We start from the raw sequence: 16,794 nt of genomic DNA, 5'->3' as shown, positions 1-16,794 counted from the left end.
CACAAGGTGGCATTACAGGACATTGACAAATGGGAAGATAAAAAGAGCAGTAAAAAGAAGAACTATGTAAAAGACAACCTAACCCCTCTTGAAAGAGCTGCCCTTAGAGAACTCGCACAGGATCGTGATATAATTATCAGGGAGGCAGATAAGGGGGGCTGTATGGTGGTGATGGGAAAAGCTGATTATGGCAATGAAATTCTCATGCAATTGAGCAATGTGAAATATTACATCAAACTGAATGTTAATCCAGTGCCAACTATCTCGGGAATCGGGGCGCCAACTGAAAAACTTTCACAGTATGTAGACATTTACTTGAGACCGTTTGTGTCTAACATGCCCTCCTACATAATAGATTCGAAGCATCTACTCAATATGCTATGTGATGTGAAGTGGGAGCCAGGTATGACTCTATTGTCATTTGATGTAGTCTAACTTAATACCAACATTGAATATGAGAGAGGTATACATTGAACAAACGACAAATTGGCTACATGACACACTCTGGGATGTTGCTGGAGATGGCGCAACTAATACTGAGAAATAATACCTTTCTCTTAACCCCTTCGGTGCGTCGGACGCGTGGGAGCTGTCTGATGCATAAGTGGTCCTGTGCATTGGACAGCTCCTGCGTGTCCGATGCCATGACCCAGGGAATCCCTCTGGTGCGGGCACCAGAGGGTTTCCCTTTACCCCAGCTCCTGACGCTCCTCCCCTGGTTTCCCTGAAATGACGATCAGCGTGCACGTTGCGCTGATGTAATTTTAGTGAAATCGAAACTAAAATGAGCCAGGAGGTTTCCTTTCTACGTGCTCAGGGGGATTTCTCAGCCCCTTGAGCACGTAGAATGTCAGGAGAGGTATCATTGGAAAGGGGAGTGGTACCCTTCCCTAGTGGATCCCTGCTTGGGGATCACCCCAGGAGGGCGATCCCCAAGCAGGGATCCACCCACTAGGCACCAGGGAGTGGTGAGCGGCCCCTTGGGCAAGGGCCTTTGCACCCACCATAAAAATGTGGGCATATTTCGTTTTTTTGCCCCTCCGGGGAGGCAGAAAGCCCACTACATGCCAGGGATTTTTGTTAAAATTATAATTTGGGGTGTGGGCTGCCCAATATGGGCATGCAAATACCCCCACCGCCGCCACAAAGGCACAAACTTTCTGCTCCCCAAGGGGGTAGAAAGCCCACTTGATACCAGGGATTTTCTTTTAAATTATAATTAGGGGTGGGGCTGCCCAATATGAGCATGCCAATGCCCCCACTCAAAGGTACAGTCTTTCTGCCCTCCCTGTGGGGCAGATTAGGACTGTAGCCCCCAATCTGCCCCCCCGAGGGGCAGAAAGCCCACTAGACACCAGGTTTTTCCCCCGCTGAATTTAGGGGTGGGGGTTGCCCAAGATAAACATGCCAATGCCCCAACCCCTCCCCCCCACAAAATTCCAGTCTTTCCGACCCCCCGGGGGCCAGATGAGGGCAGTAGGCGCTAATCTGCCCCCCACCCTAGATGATGGGGATTATTTTCATCATAGGCCCTGGGTGGGGGCTGCCCAAAATGGGCATGCAAATGCCCCTTCCCTACCCCGCAAAGAAAACAAAAGACTTTCTGCCCCCCAGGAGGCAGATGGGGGCAATAGCCCTTGATCTGCCCCCCAGGGGTGGCAGAAAGCGCAATAAGCGCCAGGGATTTTTATTTTTTATATAGGTAAGGTTGGGAGCTGCCCAGAATGGGCATGTCAATGCCCCCACCCAAAAAAACATACTGCAGTCTTTCTGCACCCCCCTGGGAGGCAGATGGGGCAATAGCACCTTATATGCTCCCCCTGGGGGGGGCAGAAAGCCCACTAGCCACCAGGGTTTTTTTTTCCTCCAAAGATCGGGGTGGGGGCTGCCAAGAATGGACATGCCAATGCCCCCACCCACCCCCCAAAAAATGCCACAGTCTTTCTGACCCTACCAGGAGGTAGATGGGGCAGTAGCCCCTGATCTCCCCCCCGGGGGGGGGGCAGAAAGGCCACTATGCGCCAGCGCATATGCTGGCTTTTTTATACACAGGGGTGGGGGCTGACCAGAATGGGCATCCCAATGCCCCAGACCCCCCAAAAGAATAGCCACAGTCTCTCTGCCCCCCTCTGGGGCATATCGGGGCAGTAGCTCCTGATTTCCCCCCTCCCAAGGGCGTCAGAAAGCCAACTAGGCACTGACTTTTTTTTCGGACTGTGCCTACTGTGGATTTTGGATCCTAGCGCAGCCCGCACCTAGGGAAACATAGCAAACCTATATATTTTTTTTAACTAGACACTGAGGGGAATCCAGGATAGAGTGACTTGTGTGGCTCTCACTAGGTTCTGTTACCCCGAATCCCTTGCAAACCTCGAACTCAGTTAACAAAAACTCATTTTCCTCAAATTTCTGTGATGGAAAGTTCTGGGATCTACATGGATCCACAAACTTCCACCCACCACGCATTCCCCAAAGCCTTCCAAGAAGAATGGTACCTCACTTGTGTGGGTAGGCCTAGTGCCCATGACAAGTAATGGCCCAAAACGCAACATAGACACGCCACATTTTCACAGTGAAAACGGACCCTTTTTTGGCAAAGTGCCTAGCTGTAGATTTTGAACCCTAGCTCTGCCAGCACCTAGGGAAACCTAGCAAACTAATACATTTTTGAAAACTAGACACCCAGGGGAATCAAGAATGAGGTGATCTAACTGGCTCTCATCAGGTTATGTTACCCAGAATCCCTTGCAAACCTCAAAATGTAAAAAAAAAAACATTTTCCTCACATTTCTTTGGTGTAAAGTTCTGGAATCTGCGTGGATCCACAAAATTTCACTCACCCCGCATTCCCCAAAGTCTTCAGAGGAAAATGGTACCTCACTTGTGTGGGTAGGCCTAGTGGCCGCAACAGGAAACGGCCCAAAACGCAACGTGGACACACCACATTTTACAGTTAAAAGTGACACTATTTTGCAAAGTGCACAGCTGTAGATTTTGAACCCTAGCTCTACCGGCACCTAGGGAAACCTAGCAAACCTATACATGCTTGAAAACTAGGCACCCAGGGGAACCCAGAATGGAGTGACTTGCCTGGCTCTCACCAGGTTCTGTGACCCAGAATCCCTTGCAAATCTCAAAATTTGAAAAAGCAAAAACACATTTTCCTCATATTTCTGTGGTGGAAAATTCTGGAATGTGTGTGGATCCACAAAATTCCACCCACCTCGCATTCCCCAAAGTCTTCTGAGAAAAATGGTACCTTACTTGTGTGGGTGGGTCAAGTACCTGCGACAGGCAAGGGGTGTGTCCACGTTGAGTTTTGGGCCGTTTCCTGCCACGGGCACTAGGTCTACCCACACAGGTGAGGTACCATTTTTCTTGGAAGACTTTGGGGAACGCGGGGTGGGTGGAATTTTGTGGATACTCGCAGATTCCAGAACTTTCCACCACAGAAATGTGAGGAAAATGTGTTTTTTTGGACAAAGTTTTAGGTTTGAAGGGATTCTGGGTAACAGAACCTGGTGAGAGCCAATCAAATCACCCCATCCTGGATTCTCCTGGGTGTCTAATTTAAAAAAATGTATAGGTTTGCTAGGTTTCCTTAGGTGCCGGCAGAGCTAGGCCCCGATTCACAGAACTAACTTAAGACAAAATCCTAAACTTACTACCATTTTGGTATTCACAGAAGGCACTTACTCATTTTGGTATTCACAGAAGGCACTTACTCATTTCGGTATTCACAGAAGTTAGGAGTCCTAACTTTAGGACTCCTAAATGCCTTCTGTGAATACCGAAAGTCTTAAAATTAGGATTTTTCTCAGTTTAGTAGTAGTATAGTTAGGACTCCTAACTTTAGGACTCCTAAATGCCTTCTGTGAATACCGAAAGTTACAGGGGCCTAGGCCCGAACTACCCCAAACAGCCAAAAAAAGGCTTAGCACAGGGGGAGAAAGGCCTAGAAGCGAAGGGGTAACACTGATAATGATACAGGCAGCTCTGCGGGACCGCAATAGGATCCAGAGTTGCACCTTTTTATGCCAACCTGTTTATGGGTTGATTTGAGGCGGTGCATATTTGGGGCCCTCGCGGCCGGGAGTGGATGAATGACATACATTATTGGGGTTGATTTATCGACAATTGTATTATGATTTGGACCGGTTCTACTCGTAGGTTAAATCTGTTCAATGACTTTTTAAATGATAATGAGTACAACATGTCATTCACTATGGTTAGCAGCAACACAAAAATGGTGTTCATAGATGTTGAACTATATGTTTCAGGAGATCAAATACATAGTAGAATGCACCGAAAGCCTACATCTTGTAACTCTCTTCTGCAGGCACACAGTTCGCACCCAAGAGCAAAATCAGAAATACACAACGATACGGGTGAATTTAATTTAGGAATAAGATATGTTGCACTGGACACATTGACAGTGGTTATGCGAAATATAGTGTAACACACACGAGCTGGTAAGGCTGACAGCTAACACAATGACCCAGTTCCTAGAACCCTATAAAATGAGGATTACCAATATGGAGCTTTTTTACTACGTAGTACTGGATCGTTCGAGGAGTACTCTCCGTGCTGCAGGTATGTGGTTGCAGCCGCTTATGCGTGTCTTTGCAGAAACCAGGAATGTTGAATAGTTGGTTTTTTGAGTATCAGTATGAGTGTCTGAGTGTCTTCATGGTGCGGTGAGGGGTATTACGTAGTGCATAGATGCATGAATGAGTGACTCACTGTTTGTATGTGTTGAAGACAGCATGTGTGCAGGACTGTATGGGTGGATGAGTGTGTGCATGGGTGTGTTAGTGAGTGAATGACTGTCTCAATAGTGTCTTCATAAGTAACTACATATGTTTTAAACTAGTATATGTGACTATTGTTGTTTATAAGTGAGTATATGTGAGAGTGAGAGATTGGAAGAGTTCCTGTATGAATAAGTATGTGTTTCTATAAGTGATTGTTAAAAAGACTACGTATGTGTAAGTTTCTGTAAAAGTAAGTGTGCTGGTGTGTGTATAACTGTATATGCAAGTAAATGGATGTTTGATTCTTTATTAGCATGAGTGACTATGTGTGTGAGTAACTCTATGGATGAGTGGGATTGTGCTACAGGATGTTTAGGTGTATGAGTACATATGATGTGTGAGTACATGTATGAGTGACTGTATAGGATTGTTGGTGGATGAGTGGATGTGTATGTGGATCTTAGAATTACTGAATAGGTTGTTGTAACTGTTATTGGTATGTCCATTGTTTTGAAAATTTTAGTGTCTATTTTTGAATGTTTGTATCAAAGGTTATATTAGGGTGAGAGGAGGTCTACCACTCTGTCACAAGGATAATGTCATCAGTGATGTCATTTGAGATGTCATCAGTGATGTCATGAGTGATGTCACTGACCATGTCTTGAGTGATGTAATATGTGACGTCATCAGTAGTGCATTGCGGGCGCGCGAGTTATAGTTAGCTGAACTAACTATAACGGGGGAATTTCATTGGTTTTTTACGAGTGAAATGTCCAGCTAACTATAACATGTGTGAAACCTTTGGTTTTTTCATTGAATTTCTAAGGTTTTTTAAATGCTAATTCCTAACTATAACGTGTGTGAAACCCATGGTTTTTTCAGTGAATTTCAAAGGTTTTTTAAATGCTAATTCCTAACTATAACGTGTGTGAAACCCATGGTTTTTTCAGTGAATTTGCAAGGTTTTTTAAATGCAAATTTTTTTTTTTTTCTTCTATTTTTTTTTACATATTTTTATTTTAATTTTCTATCCTTTTTTAAAGACTATGGTTAAATTTTTAAAATTCTATAATACGTTTTTTTTAATATATTTTATAAAATAAACAGGTAAAATTTATTAGCAATACATTTTTTCCTTTTTTTTTAATTTTTTTTTTAGTACGCGTACCGTAAGCTTACGGTAAGCGTACGGTTTACGCAATGTCCGTAATTTATCTACGCTGTTTGCGTATAGTTACGCAATTTGCGTAGCCGCGCGTAGTCCGCGTGGGGCGCGTACGCGTGTACGCTACACGCGCACGTTACGCGGAAGTGTCGGGGAGTGACTGTTATGCGTATGCGCGCAAGCGCGTGTCTTTTTTACGCGCATGCGTACTTTTGCCGTATGCGCACCGTAAGCGTACCGTAAGCGTACGGTAGGTCATGTGATCATGAAACACAACTTTTGATTGGTTGAAACTACTTTCAGTTCTAGAACTCTCCTACACCACACCCATTCCCCTCATTTCTGCTTGTGATCCCTTAGGAGAAGGAGCTGGGTTGTCTTTGTGATACGATGGCAGAACAGCAGAGCTCTTCTGAGAGTGAGGCTAGCAGCACTACCTTGAGGCAGAGATCGAGGAAACAAAAGACCTCTTACGTATGGGATTATTTTACTTTTCCAGAGGGCCAGCAAAAGGTAAATGCACCCTTAGTGACTTGCAAGCTATGTAAGCGTGTACTCTCAAGAGGTAATCCTGACAGGAAGTATTCCTTTGGGAATCACACCATGATGAGACACCTTAAGGATGTACACAGAAGGACACATGCTCGACTTACTTAAGGTAACCCTTCAGTAAATCAACCAAGCACATCCACAGCAGCTCAGCCTGGACCATCATCTGCAGAGCCGACTCCTTCTTCTGCAGGTCAGGTGAGCCCTTCATCTGTGGGGGGAGCATCTCCTTTTTCTGGTCCTCTGGAAATTAACCCTCGGTTTGCGAGGGTTGAAGTACGGTGCGCCCATTGTCACGATCTAATTACTTATAGGGAGACCAGTGTTTCCCTAGTGAACAGTAAAATAGATCAGCACACTTGTCGTACCGTCTAATATTCCCAATCTTTCTTTCCTCTGTCCCTGCATGAACACAACGGCTCTTTTAAGAGCCAACCTTACCTTTCATCTTTCATCTATACGGTACGCGTAATTTTTTTTTTTTTTTTTTAAAAAACACTAAAAATCAATTATCACATTACAAGGTCCTTGAGAGACTACAATTAAAAACTGCAAATGTGATTGTAGAGAAGTGGAAAAAAGGGACCATGACATTATTGACTTACCATACCCACTCAAAAAAAGATTTATTCATTTAATTTATTTTTAATTGCTTTTAAAATGGTTATAGTTTTCGAAAATTTTCTATCTCAATCTGAAAATAAAGAAAAAAGTATTAATATTTAATAAAACATTTAATAATACAGTACACATATTTACATATTTTTCAAAAAATATTTTTGCCTTTTTTTTGCTGTTTTCAGAAAATATTGCATTTCACTATAAATTGTGAAAGCAATTGCATTCATCATTTAACAGCAGGCAAAAAAAATTAACAATCTCAAAGATTGTTTTTAAAAAAGCCCAGAATCTCTTTTTTCATAAACATAACTTTAAAGAAATGCATAATATTCTAAAAAAATATCATCTAATATCTATACTTATTTCTTTAAAATACCGTCTGATATTTTTGTTTCAGAAGTATAATCACAATAATATATGTCAAATAACTCCACAATACATCTGGTTCCATTTCCTTTAGGCCAAATAGTAATTTTAAAATTCTTTTTTTGTTTAATTTCCAATGGTAATCCAATAAAAAACAAAAGTTTAAATTGTACAGATGTCACCGTTTCTCTGTAACATTTTGGTTTCCGAAAGATTAATTAATAATTAAATAAGTCCACAATAGAATTGTTTACTTTTCCGCATGGCCAAATAGTAATTTTAAAAATCTTTTTTGAAAAAAATTCCAATGGTAATCCAATAACATTCCAAAATTTAAATTGTGCAGATGTTACCGATTTTTTCTAAATTTTTGGTTTTCCAAAGTTTCCTTAAAAAATGGAAAAATTCCACATTACAATTGGTTACCTTTCCATTAGGCCAAATGATAATTTGTTAAATCTTTTTATTTGTAAATTCCAAATGGTAATCCAATAAAATGGTAAAATTGTTTTCTCCAGATGTTGTCAAATCTCTCTAAAATTTAGGTTTCAGGAAGATTAGATAGGAATTTGCTAAATCAAAAGGCAAACGTTGCTTAAAAATCAATTGGGAATCATTACACAGTGTCTAGCCTTTTTCACATTTAAGATAAACTGTGTAATGACCAGAAGTTACAGTAGGTCCATCATGGAAAATTATTGCAACTGTTACAAAAGTTTTTCCTGAAATTGATAATTGCTGTCCTGTAAACTTCTTTATTAAAGTATCCAATTTTGAACCATCAGCTCTACATCGTTGCATCATTAAAATTACATACTGTCTGTATTCCTTTAAAATTAATGTTGAAAACATGTCAGATTTACACTCACTGCATTGCATGCTATGATTAGCATCTTTAACTAATTTAGCAAAAGTGACTGTTTTACTCTCTGGCAATGTTAAATAAATAAACCTTTCAGAATCAACATTAGAGCCACATATATTATAACAGTTTTCACAACTATGTTCCCATTTATAAGAGAGACCAAATACATTTTCAATGTTAACCCCTTCTTCTTCCAGTACCTGAAGAAAATAAATCAAGAATTCCTGTGCGTCTTGCTGTACATTTTGAGAAAACTGTGTTCGTCCTGAACATACATCTAAAACTTTTCTAATTTCAGTAGCACTTTCTATTTGAGTTTTATCATTACTCAGCTTTTCAAAAAGGAGACTCAGCACAGTACAGAATCTTTTTCCCTGATTTACTATTATCTGCTCTTGCAAACTTTCCAGATAAAATGCAACATTCAGCACTACATTAGCGTAGCAGTTGACACCAGAGCTATTTTCAAAATAACATCCTACAACCTGTTCTTCATTTTCCTTATTCTTTTTGCTTGCAATTACATCACTCCTCTTTTTTTTCCTCCTCTCTACATCTTCATTACAGATATTCTCATTTCTCCTTTTACGAGAAACTACACGTTTCTCCAACACAGGATACTGACCTAAATGAGGAGCATAGCTTCTTCTTAATCTATTATACTCCTTTACACAGTTTGTGTCAGCACTAACTTTTGAATCATCAAAGTCTATCATGAATAAACCTGATAATGTTTTCACTCGTGACAAAGCAACATATGCCATACCTTCTTTGAACACAGTTGAACCAATGTTCACAAATGCACAATCTACAGTCAATCCTTGAGACTTGTGAATAGTTACAGCATATGCTAGAGAAAACGGAAACTGCTTCCTACGTACATATAAGTCTTTCACAAGCATGAAACGAACTGTACAACGACAAATATCTTTAACTTCTTCTATCTGATCAAATTTTATTTTTAAACATTCAATTCCATCTTTTTTCTGATAATTAATAAAACCCACAACTCTTCCCATAGCTCCATTAACTAAACCTTTTTCAACATCCAAATTTCTCCTTAAAAATACTCTACAGTTCATGCAAACATATAGATTTTTTTCTAATCCAGCTGTTTTGGAAATCTTCTTCTCTAGTGAATCCAATTTATTTTTCAGTGTGCCTGTTAATGTGACAGTAATTCTTCCATCCTCAATTTTGTCCACTGCTTCCAATTTCCTGATATCTTCCTTTTCCAATTTCAAAAGCTCCTCATTGAATATTGAGCATTCACGTAGAGTTGGCATTAAGCAGATGACACTTTTGTTTTCTGCAATGTTCTTGTATATCTTCTCTGCAACTATTTCTTCCTTTGGAAATAAATTATGTAGCAGCCGAGTCTGTAATGCTTTTTTGCCAGCTTCTGTGAGGAGTCCAATCCTGATATCTTTCAGAATACTTCCATATTCTTCATCGTTTGCTTGCCTCATATTAGTTGTAAGTTCCTTGTACTCAAAGAAGGACCAAATATTTGTATTACCTATGCTTCCCAATGACTTCTTCGTGTCTTCATGTGTCACAGTATTAAACACTGGTTGTCCTTTAACTGGAGTAAGTTGCAAAAGATCTCCAAAAACTATGACGTGTTTTCCTCCAAATAACACGTCATAGTCTGACTTCAGAATTTGCTGCATTCTTAAATGCACAAAGGCAAGCATTAAGTTCGATACCATGCTCACCTCATCAATAATGAGAACTTGCATCTTCTTCAATACTCTTGAAACTTCCAAGCATGCTTCTCCAGTTAGCTTGTTGTATTGTATTTTGTTCTCATGCTCCACTGGTAACATTAGCAAACGATGTAAAGTGATTCCTTTTATGTTATATGCTGCTAACCCAGTTGGAGCAGTAACCACACAAGTCAAAGTAGAATCCGTTTTTTGCTGTAGGTAGCTTCTGATGACTTTTATTAGGAAACTTTTTCCAGTTCCAGCTTGTCCGCTTACATACATCCTGATTGGATGAAATGATGTGCATGAGCACTCTTTTTTTTCATGTAGAAATCCGTGATCAATTTTGTTTCTGATCTCTTCATAAATTTGTTGCTGCTCTTGATTCAGTTGTCTTTCCAAATTTTGTAAGTCTATAAATTCTTCTTGAGCTTGATTCATAGCTGTTTCCACTTCATTCATGGCTATTGATGCTTCATTTTCAACGATTGGTTGTCCTAGGGGATCTTGACTGAGTGTTCCTGAACTTTGGCTGTCCTGAGAACTGTCTCTAGCTATTTCTGCTGCAATTGCAGTTTCCTGTTCAATTTCTTCATTTAACATTTGCAGATAAGTTGTGAATGTTCTGCATTGTATGCTGTCTTTGCAAGCATTAAATGAATCTTCATAGCTTTGAAATTCTCCCAGTAGTTCATCCTCTGTACGCCATGGTTTAAACAGCTGTAAAAGAGCCAAGTAGTAAAATTCCTTTTTGTCAGTAGTGTCGCAACTCAGCTTCCGGTGATTTATCAAACTTCCTTTTGTTTGCTTCACCAAACATCCTTCCTCACCAATGACTTTATATTTTCCATTGTTGATGTCTTCTGCGGCTTTCCGTGAATAAATGTAGTTCTGCAGCACTTCATAGAGACACATGTTCTCCAGATGATGACTTCTCTTTGGGTAATATGTATCCAACATGTTTGATTTCAAAATATCTGTACTTTCTGGGTCATTCTCGGCCAAATATTCAATTTCTCCAACAGATTTCAGTACCCGATTTCTCATTGCTGCAAGGCCTAAACTTGCCCAAATTATTCTTCTTGATTTCGAGTAGAGACTTGCAGAAGATAACCTATCTGAACATTCGTAGGATCCAATTTCTCGATGCGATAACATCTTCAAACTGAAACTGTACAGCTTCTTACTGACAGTTTTCTCGTGAGAAATCTCTTCCCACATTTCCTTCAATTCTGTTTTTTCTGATTTCGTAATGTAAGACGTTACATATCGAGCAACAGCAATGGAATTGTCAGCTACATACTGTATATCCATGTTAGCGTTCCACATGGATAAAATCACTGGGTTGTAGTCATTTATATTTTTTGATTCTTCTTTTCTTTTAAGGTTGTAGGTATTCTTAGGTGATTTTCTTGTGATAGTATGTCTCACAGCTGACATAAAACTGTTAACTCTTCCATTTGAAAGAACAGGTCTAGGAAATCCAAATCGACATTTAGTGTAGTATTTATCTTTGCTCTTGTATTTCCGTCGACAGTATTTTCCACACCGATGACTTTGGAAACGTAAAACTTGCTCCTTTAACTTTTTCTCTTCTGTGCTTTTTGGTATAGCACATGTTGCATATTCTTCAATGAAGGATAACACTGCTTCATCAGTATCTGTTCCAAACTTTGGGGCATCCTTGATCCACAACAGCATATGAATATGAGGAGCACCTCTTGCCTGGTACTCTTTTCTCCAAAAGAAATCCACTACTTCTCCTAGAGGTGGATTTTTTTTATTGCAGATGAAGGACATCATAGCCTCAAATCTATGATTGAAATATCTGCAAACATTAACCGGATCCAATGAGCACAGTTCTCCTGCTGTCTTGTATTCGATGTTTTTAATGTTTGAATTTGCCTCTCGTAGAAAATCCAGTAAATCATCCCAAGCGTACTTGGCACAGCTTAGGGTAAGGAACCATGTTGGAGTTCCTAAATTCCGTAACATGCATTTTAATTCACCATGGCGTCGGTACCAATATTCATTTGTCCCACGCTGACAAGCCATCAGATTGATCAGTTGTGTTTCCAAATGATCATCTCGGTGCTGCACTTTCTCCATAAAATCCTTAGCAGACACATTTTGTAAATGTACTCCACTTTTTAAAATGTGATTTACTGCATAAGACAGTGCAGACAAGTCGCTTTCAAATAAAAGATGGAACAAATAAGGAATACTTTGTCGAAATCTGGGATCTTCAGCATATAGTCTTGTAGTCCGATACTCAGAAGCTGGAATCTGTTCCGGACGTTCATCGTATCGTCCTCCTTTTCCTTTAGGAAACAGCTGGGGAAAACATCGAGCTTCCAAGCTCTCCTCCCATACACTCACGGGAGTTCCTTTTGCTTTCTTCATCTGAAATAGATCAATATTGTCTCCCATAACTTCTTTTGAATGAAGAGGATGTATGCTAAAATGTTCATAAATTTCTTCTTCCTTTGACTTGTCCACTTTTTCAATTTGTCCAGTTGGTGTTTCTGTGTCTTCTTGTAAATCTTCTTCTTCTTCTTCTTCTATATAAATTGATTCATACCATTTGTTATTCCTTTTCAAATACAAATTTGCTCTTTGTACTTTCCGTACATCTACCAGCTCCTGCCAAATCTTCTTATTTTTTGTAGGTACACCATTAACCAGAATAATTAATGGTTCAGTTTCCAAAGTATCCGCATCAATAGTTTCCATATTTTTTTTCAAATCCAAGGGCAAATACACCACTCTACCTTTTAAACCTCTCAGTAAATCTGAAGGAGGTAATTTACCAGTTTTGGGCTCCATACGTACTATGGTCTGGAACGGATGAACACATTGAATGAGTATAGACTCATATGTATTTAATTCAGAAAGTTCTGCAGGAATAGCATCCAATTCTAAATTATTATGTACAGCTCTGGTCGGCATTCTATTTTCCTCTAACTTGTTGTAACAGTATTTACAAATACGCTGAACTTCACCCAATTCAAAACAATTTTCAAGAAATATATAGGTGGCAAAATCCTTCCACTTATAATTATCTTCATTTTCACTCTTTCTGTAGAGATCAACATACCTGGTTTGTTTTCTATAATGAGTTCTGCGGCAACAAATACAAGTAATATTTGGTCTTTCATTAGAGATTATTGCAAATTTTGTTATGTGATCATTAAATGTCTTACTTACAGAGGGTTCTACATTTTCTTCCACTTCTTCCTCATTTACTGTGTCCTTCTCTGCACTGTTTTGTTCAGGACCAAAGTAACAAAACTGAATTTCATCAACAACCTTCTCTACATCTGATACCGTTCCACGGAACAGAGCCCTATTCAATTCATCTAACTTTATTGCTGGACTTTTAGCAAAATACAACCGTCTCACAAACTTTCTCATTTCAGTATGATGAACAGCCAGCATCCTAAAATGATGGAAAACACTATTACACACTTTTCTAGATAGACAAGCCAGAGAATGACCCTGCAAACCAGTATTCTCTCTCACTCTGCATGGATCTAGACTTTGAAGCACCTTAATCTTCTGTTTCACACTTTTTTTGCTATATTCTCTTAGAAACTCACGAAATTTATCAATAGATTCCTGACGCACAGTGCAAATACTACTACAATTCCAAGTGTACACTGGGGCTTTAGGACGTCTCCCCATAGCCTCATCCGCCATCACTTGTACCTCATCTCTTGGAACCATTATCTCCTTCTCCATTATGCAACCATTTTTCACTTCATAAGCACGACCTCTGGTGTCAACTGCATGCAGCAAACTATTACTTTGAAAATAACTCTCTTCATTAAAAAAAGGTTCACTACTTGAACTATGCATCCATTTTCCTAAAAACACTTTACAAAAGTTTGTTCTGTTCACTACTCTTTTCCTTTTGCTATGTGATTTCAGTACATTAACCATTTTGTCTAATGTACGCATCCTATTCAAAATTAAAATGAATAGTTTCCTTTTTAATTCTAATGCCTTTGCTGCAATGGCTTCAATTTCTTTTTTTCTCTTATAAAACTTTGCCTTTTGCTTATATTTCTTCACATCCTTTATCAAATTGGACATAACTCTCCTCTGAAACATTTTTCTACGTATCTCTTTAAACGCTGTTTTTCTGTTTAAGTTTATCTTTTTAGTTGCAGAAGGTATATTTGCATTAACTAAATTCTCAATTTTTTCCTGTCCTTTTCGATTGAAATCATTCTTTCCAGTACAGACATTTTGTACATTTTTCCTTTTTTTGAATATGTTCCTTAGAAAATCTTTTGTTTGCTTACCAGAAGATTTTTTCTTCTTCCCAACATGAGCATCTTCAACTAACTTAGGTCCTCCAGTTGTCTTCAAATATAGGTTTTTTTTCTGCTCTTTTTTTACTCTGGATTTTGTAGGCATCTTAAATTTTGTTCACTGCTCTTCAGCAATACCTGAAAAAAACTACAAAAAAATTCCTTTATTTTATTTAAATATATTACTACATTTGTTTTCACATTAGTCACAAAACGAAATTTCTTTGCCAATTTGAAAGCACACTTACTACTCTTTTTTTTGGCAAGTGATAAACACTTTTACAGACTGACACATTATGAATCCACTTTTCAGATTTTTTAAAAAGCACATGTCCAAACTGCTTTTTCAGACCAGCATCATTTGTAACCTGGGTGTCTGCCTACACTCCAGCAAGGGCAACCAGCCTTAGTGATGCTGAATGTATTTGCATTACTGACTGAAACCTCAAACCCCACTCGCTTGTGAATACTGTGCATGATTCCACATGGTAAGTAGCTGGCTGTGTGCTAAGAGTCTGCTTCTGCACCAAAAAATGGTTCCCCCTTTCCATCTAATGCAACTGTGAAATCACCAGAGCAATACGCAATAAATCTCTGCCTGTAATTCCTATTTGGACACAGAGTCATGTTTTCACATTAGTCACAAAACGAAATTTCTTTGCCAATTTGAAAGCACACTTACTGCTCTTTTTTTTGGCAAGTAATAAACACTTTTACAGACTGACACATTATGAATCCACTTTTCAGATTTTTTACAAAGCACATGTCCAAACTGCTTTTTCAGACCAGCATCATTTGTAACCTGGGTGTCTGTCTACACTCCAGCAAGGGCAACCAGCCTTAGTGATGCTGAATGTATTTGCATTACTGACTGGAACCTCAAACCCCACTCGCTTGTGAATACTGTGCATGATTCCACATGGTAAGCAGCTACCTGTGTGCTAAGAGTCTGCTTCTGCACCAAAAAATGTCTCCCCCTTTCCATCTAATGCAACTGTGAAATCACCAGAGCAATACGCAATAAATCTCTGCCTGTAATTCCTATTTGGACACAGAGTCATGTTTTCACATTAGTCACAAAACCAAATTTCTTTGCCAATTTGAAAGCACACTTACTGCTCTTTTTTTTGGCAAGTAATAAACACTTTTACAGACTGACACATTATGAATCCACTTTTCAGATTTTTTACAAAGCACATGTCCAAACTGCTTTTTCAGACCTGCATCATTTGTAACCTGGGTGTCTGCCTACACTCCAGCAAGGGCAACCAGCCTTAGTGATGCTGAATGTATTTGCATTACTGACTGAAACCTCAAACCCCACTCGCTTGTGAATACTGTGCATGATTCCACATGGTAAGCAGCTACCTGTGTGCTAAGAGTCTGATTCTGCACCAAAAAATGTCTCCCCCTTTCCATCTAATGCAACTGTGAAATCACCAGAGCAATACGCAATACATCTCTGCCTGTAATTCCTATTTGCACACAGAGTCATGTTTTCACATTAGTCACAAAACGAAATTTCTTTGCCAATTTGAAAGCACACTTACTACTCTTTTTTTTGGCAAGTGATAAACACTTTTACAGACTGACACATTATGAATCCACTTTTCAGATTTTTTACAAAGCACATGTCCAAACTGCTTTTTCAGACCTGCATCATTTGTAACCTGGGTGTCTGCCTACACTCCAGCAAGGGCAACCAGCCTTAGTGATGCTGAATGTATTTGCATTACTGACTGAAACCTCAAACCCCACTCGCTTGTGAATACTGTGCATGATTCCACATGGTAAGCAGCTACCTGTGTGCTAAGAGTCAGCTTCTGCACCAAAAAAAGGCTCCCCCTTTCCTTCTAATGCAACTGTGAAATCACCAGAGCAATACGCAATAAATCTCTGCCTGTAATTCCTATTTGCACACAGAGTCATGTTTTCACATTAGTCACAAAACAAAATTTCTTTGCCAATTTGAAAGCACACTTACTGCTCTTTTTTTTGGCAAGTAATAAACACTTTTACAGACTGACACATTATGAATCCACTTTTCAGATTTTTTACAAAGCACATGTCCAAACTGCTTTTTCAGACCAGCATCATTTGTAACCTGGGTGTCTGCCTACACTCCAGCAAGGGCAACCAGCCTTAGTGATGCTGAATGTATTTGCATTACTGACTGAAACCTCAAACCCCACTCGCTTGTGAATACTGTGCATGATTCCACATGGTAAGCAGCTACCTGTGTGCTAAGACTCTGCTTCTGCACCAAAAAATGTCTCCCCCTTTCCATCTAATGCAACTGTGAAATCACCAGAGCAATACGCAATAAATCTCTGCCTGTAATTCCTATTTGCACACAGAGTCATGTTTTCACATTAGTCACAAAACGAAATTTCTTTGCCAATTTGAAAGCACACTTACTGCTCTTTTTTTTGGCAAGTGATAAACACTT

The 16,794-nt window shown here is 39.4% G+C and overlaps 1 protein-coding gene across 1 annotated transcript; it reads right to left on the bottom strand.

Moving 5' to 3' along the window:
* Window positions 1-689: 689 nt before the first annotated feature.
* Window positions 690-16,449, bottom strand: LOC146822228 (uncharacterized). Its single transcript, XM_085609989.1, has 3 exons — window positions 16,016-16,449; window positions 11,333-15,147; window positions 690-753 (listed from the first exon to the last, which is right to left on the bottom strand). The coding sequence occupies exons 2-3, from the start codon at window positions 14,449-14,451 to the stop codon at window positions 690-692; spliced, it is 3,183 nt and encodes a 1,060-aa protein (XP_085466115.1). The 5' UTR covers window positions 14,452-15,147; window positions 16,016-16,449.
* Between the last annotated feature and the right edge of the window lie 345 nt (window positions 16,450-16,794).

Source organism: Triturus cristatus, chromosome 6 (assembly GCF_964204655.1).
Source record: "Triturus cristatus chromosome 6, aTriCri1.1, whole genome shotgun sequence".
NCBI lineage: Eukaryota > Metazoa > Chordata > Amphibia > Caudata > Salamandridae > Triturus > Triturus cristatus.
Note: the sequence above shows the minus strand (reverse complement) of the source record. Positions and strands in the feature narration are given on the sequence as shown.

Bases quoted from the DNA above. Each gene is read 5' to 3' on its own strand.
- LOC146822228 (XM_085609989.1), bottom strand. From the start codon at position 14,451: ATGCCTACAAAATCCAGAGTAAAAAAAGAGCAGAAAAAAAACCTATAT. The intron at 754-11,332 runs GTATGTAGCTGA...AAATTACATCAG, and splicing joins AACGCTAACATGGATATACA to CGCAACGTGCACGCTGATCG.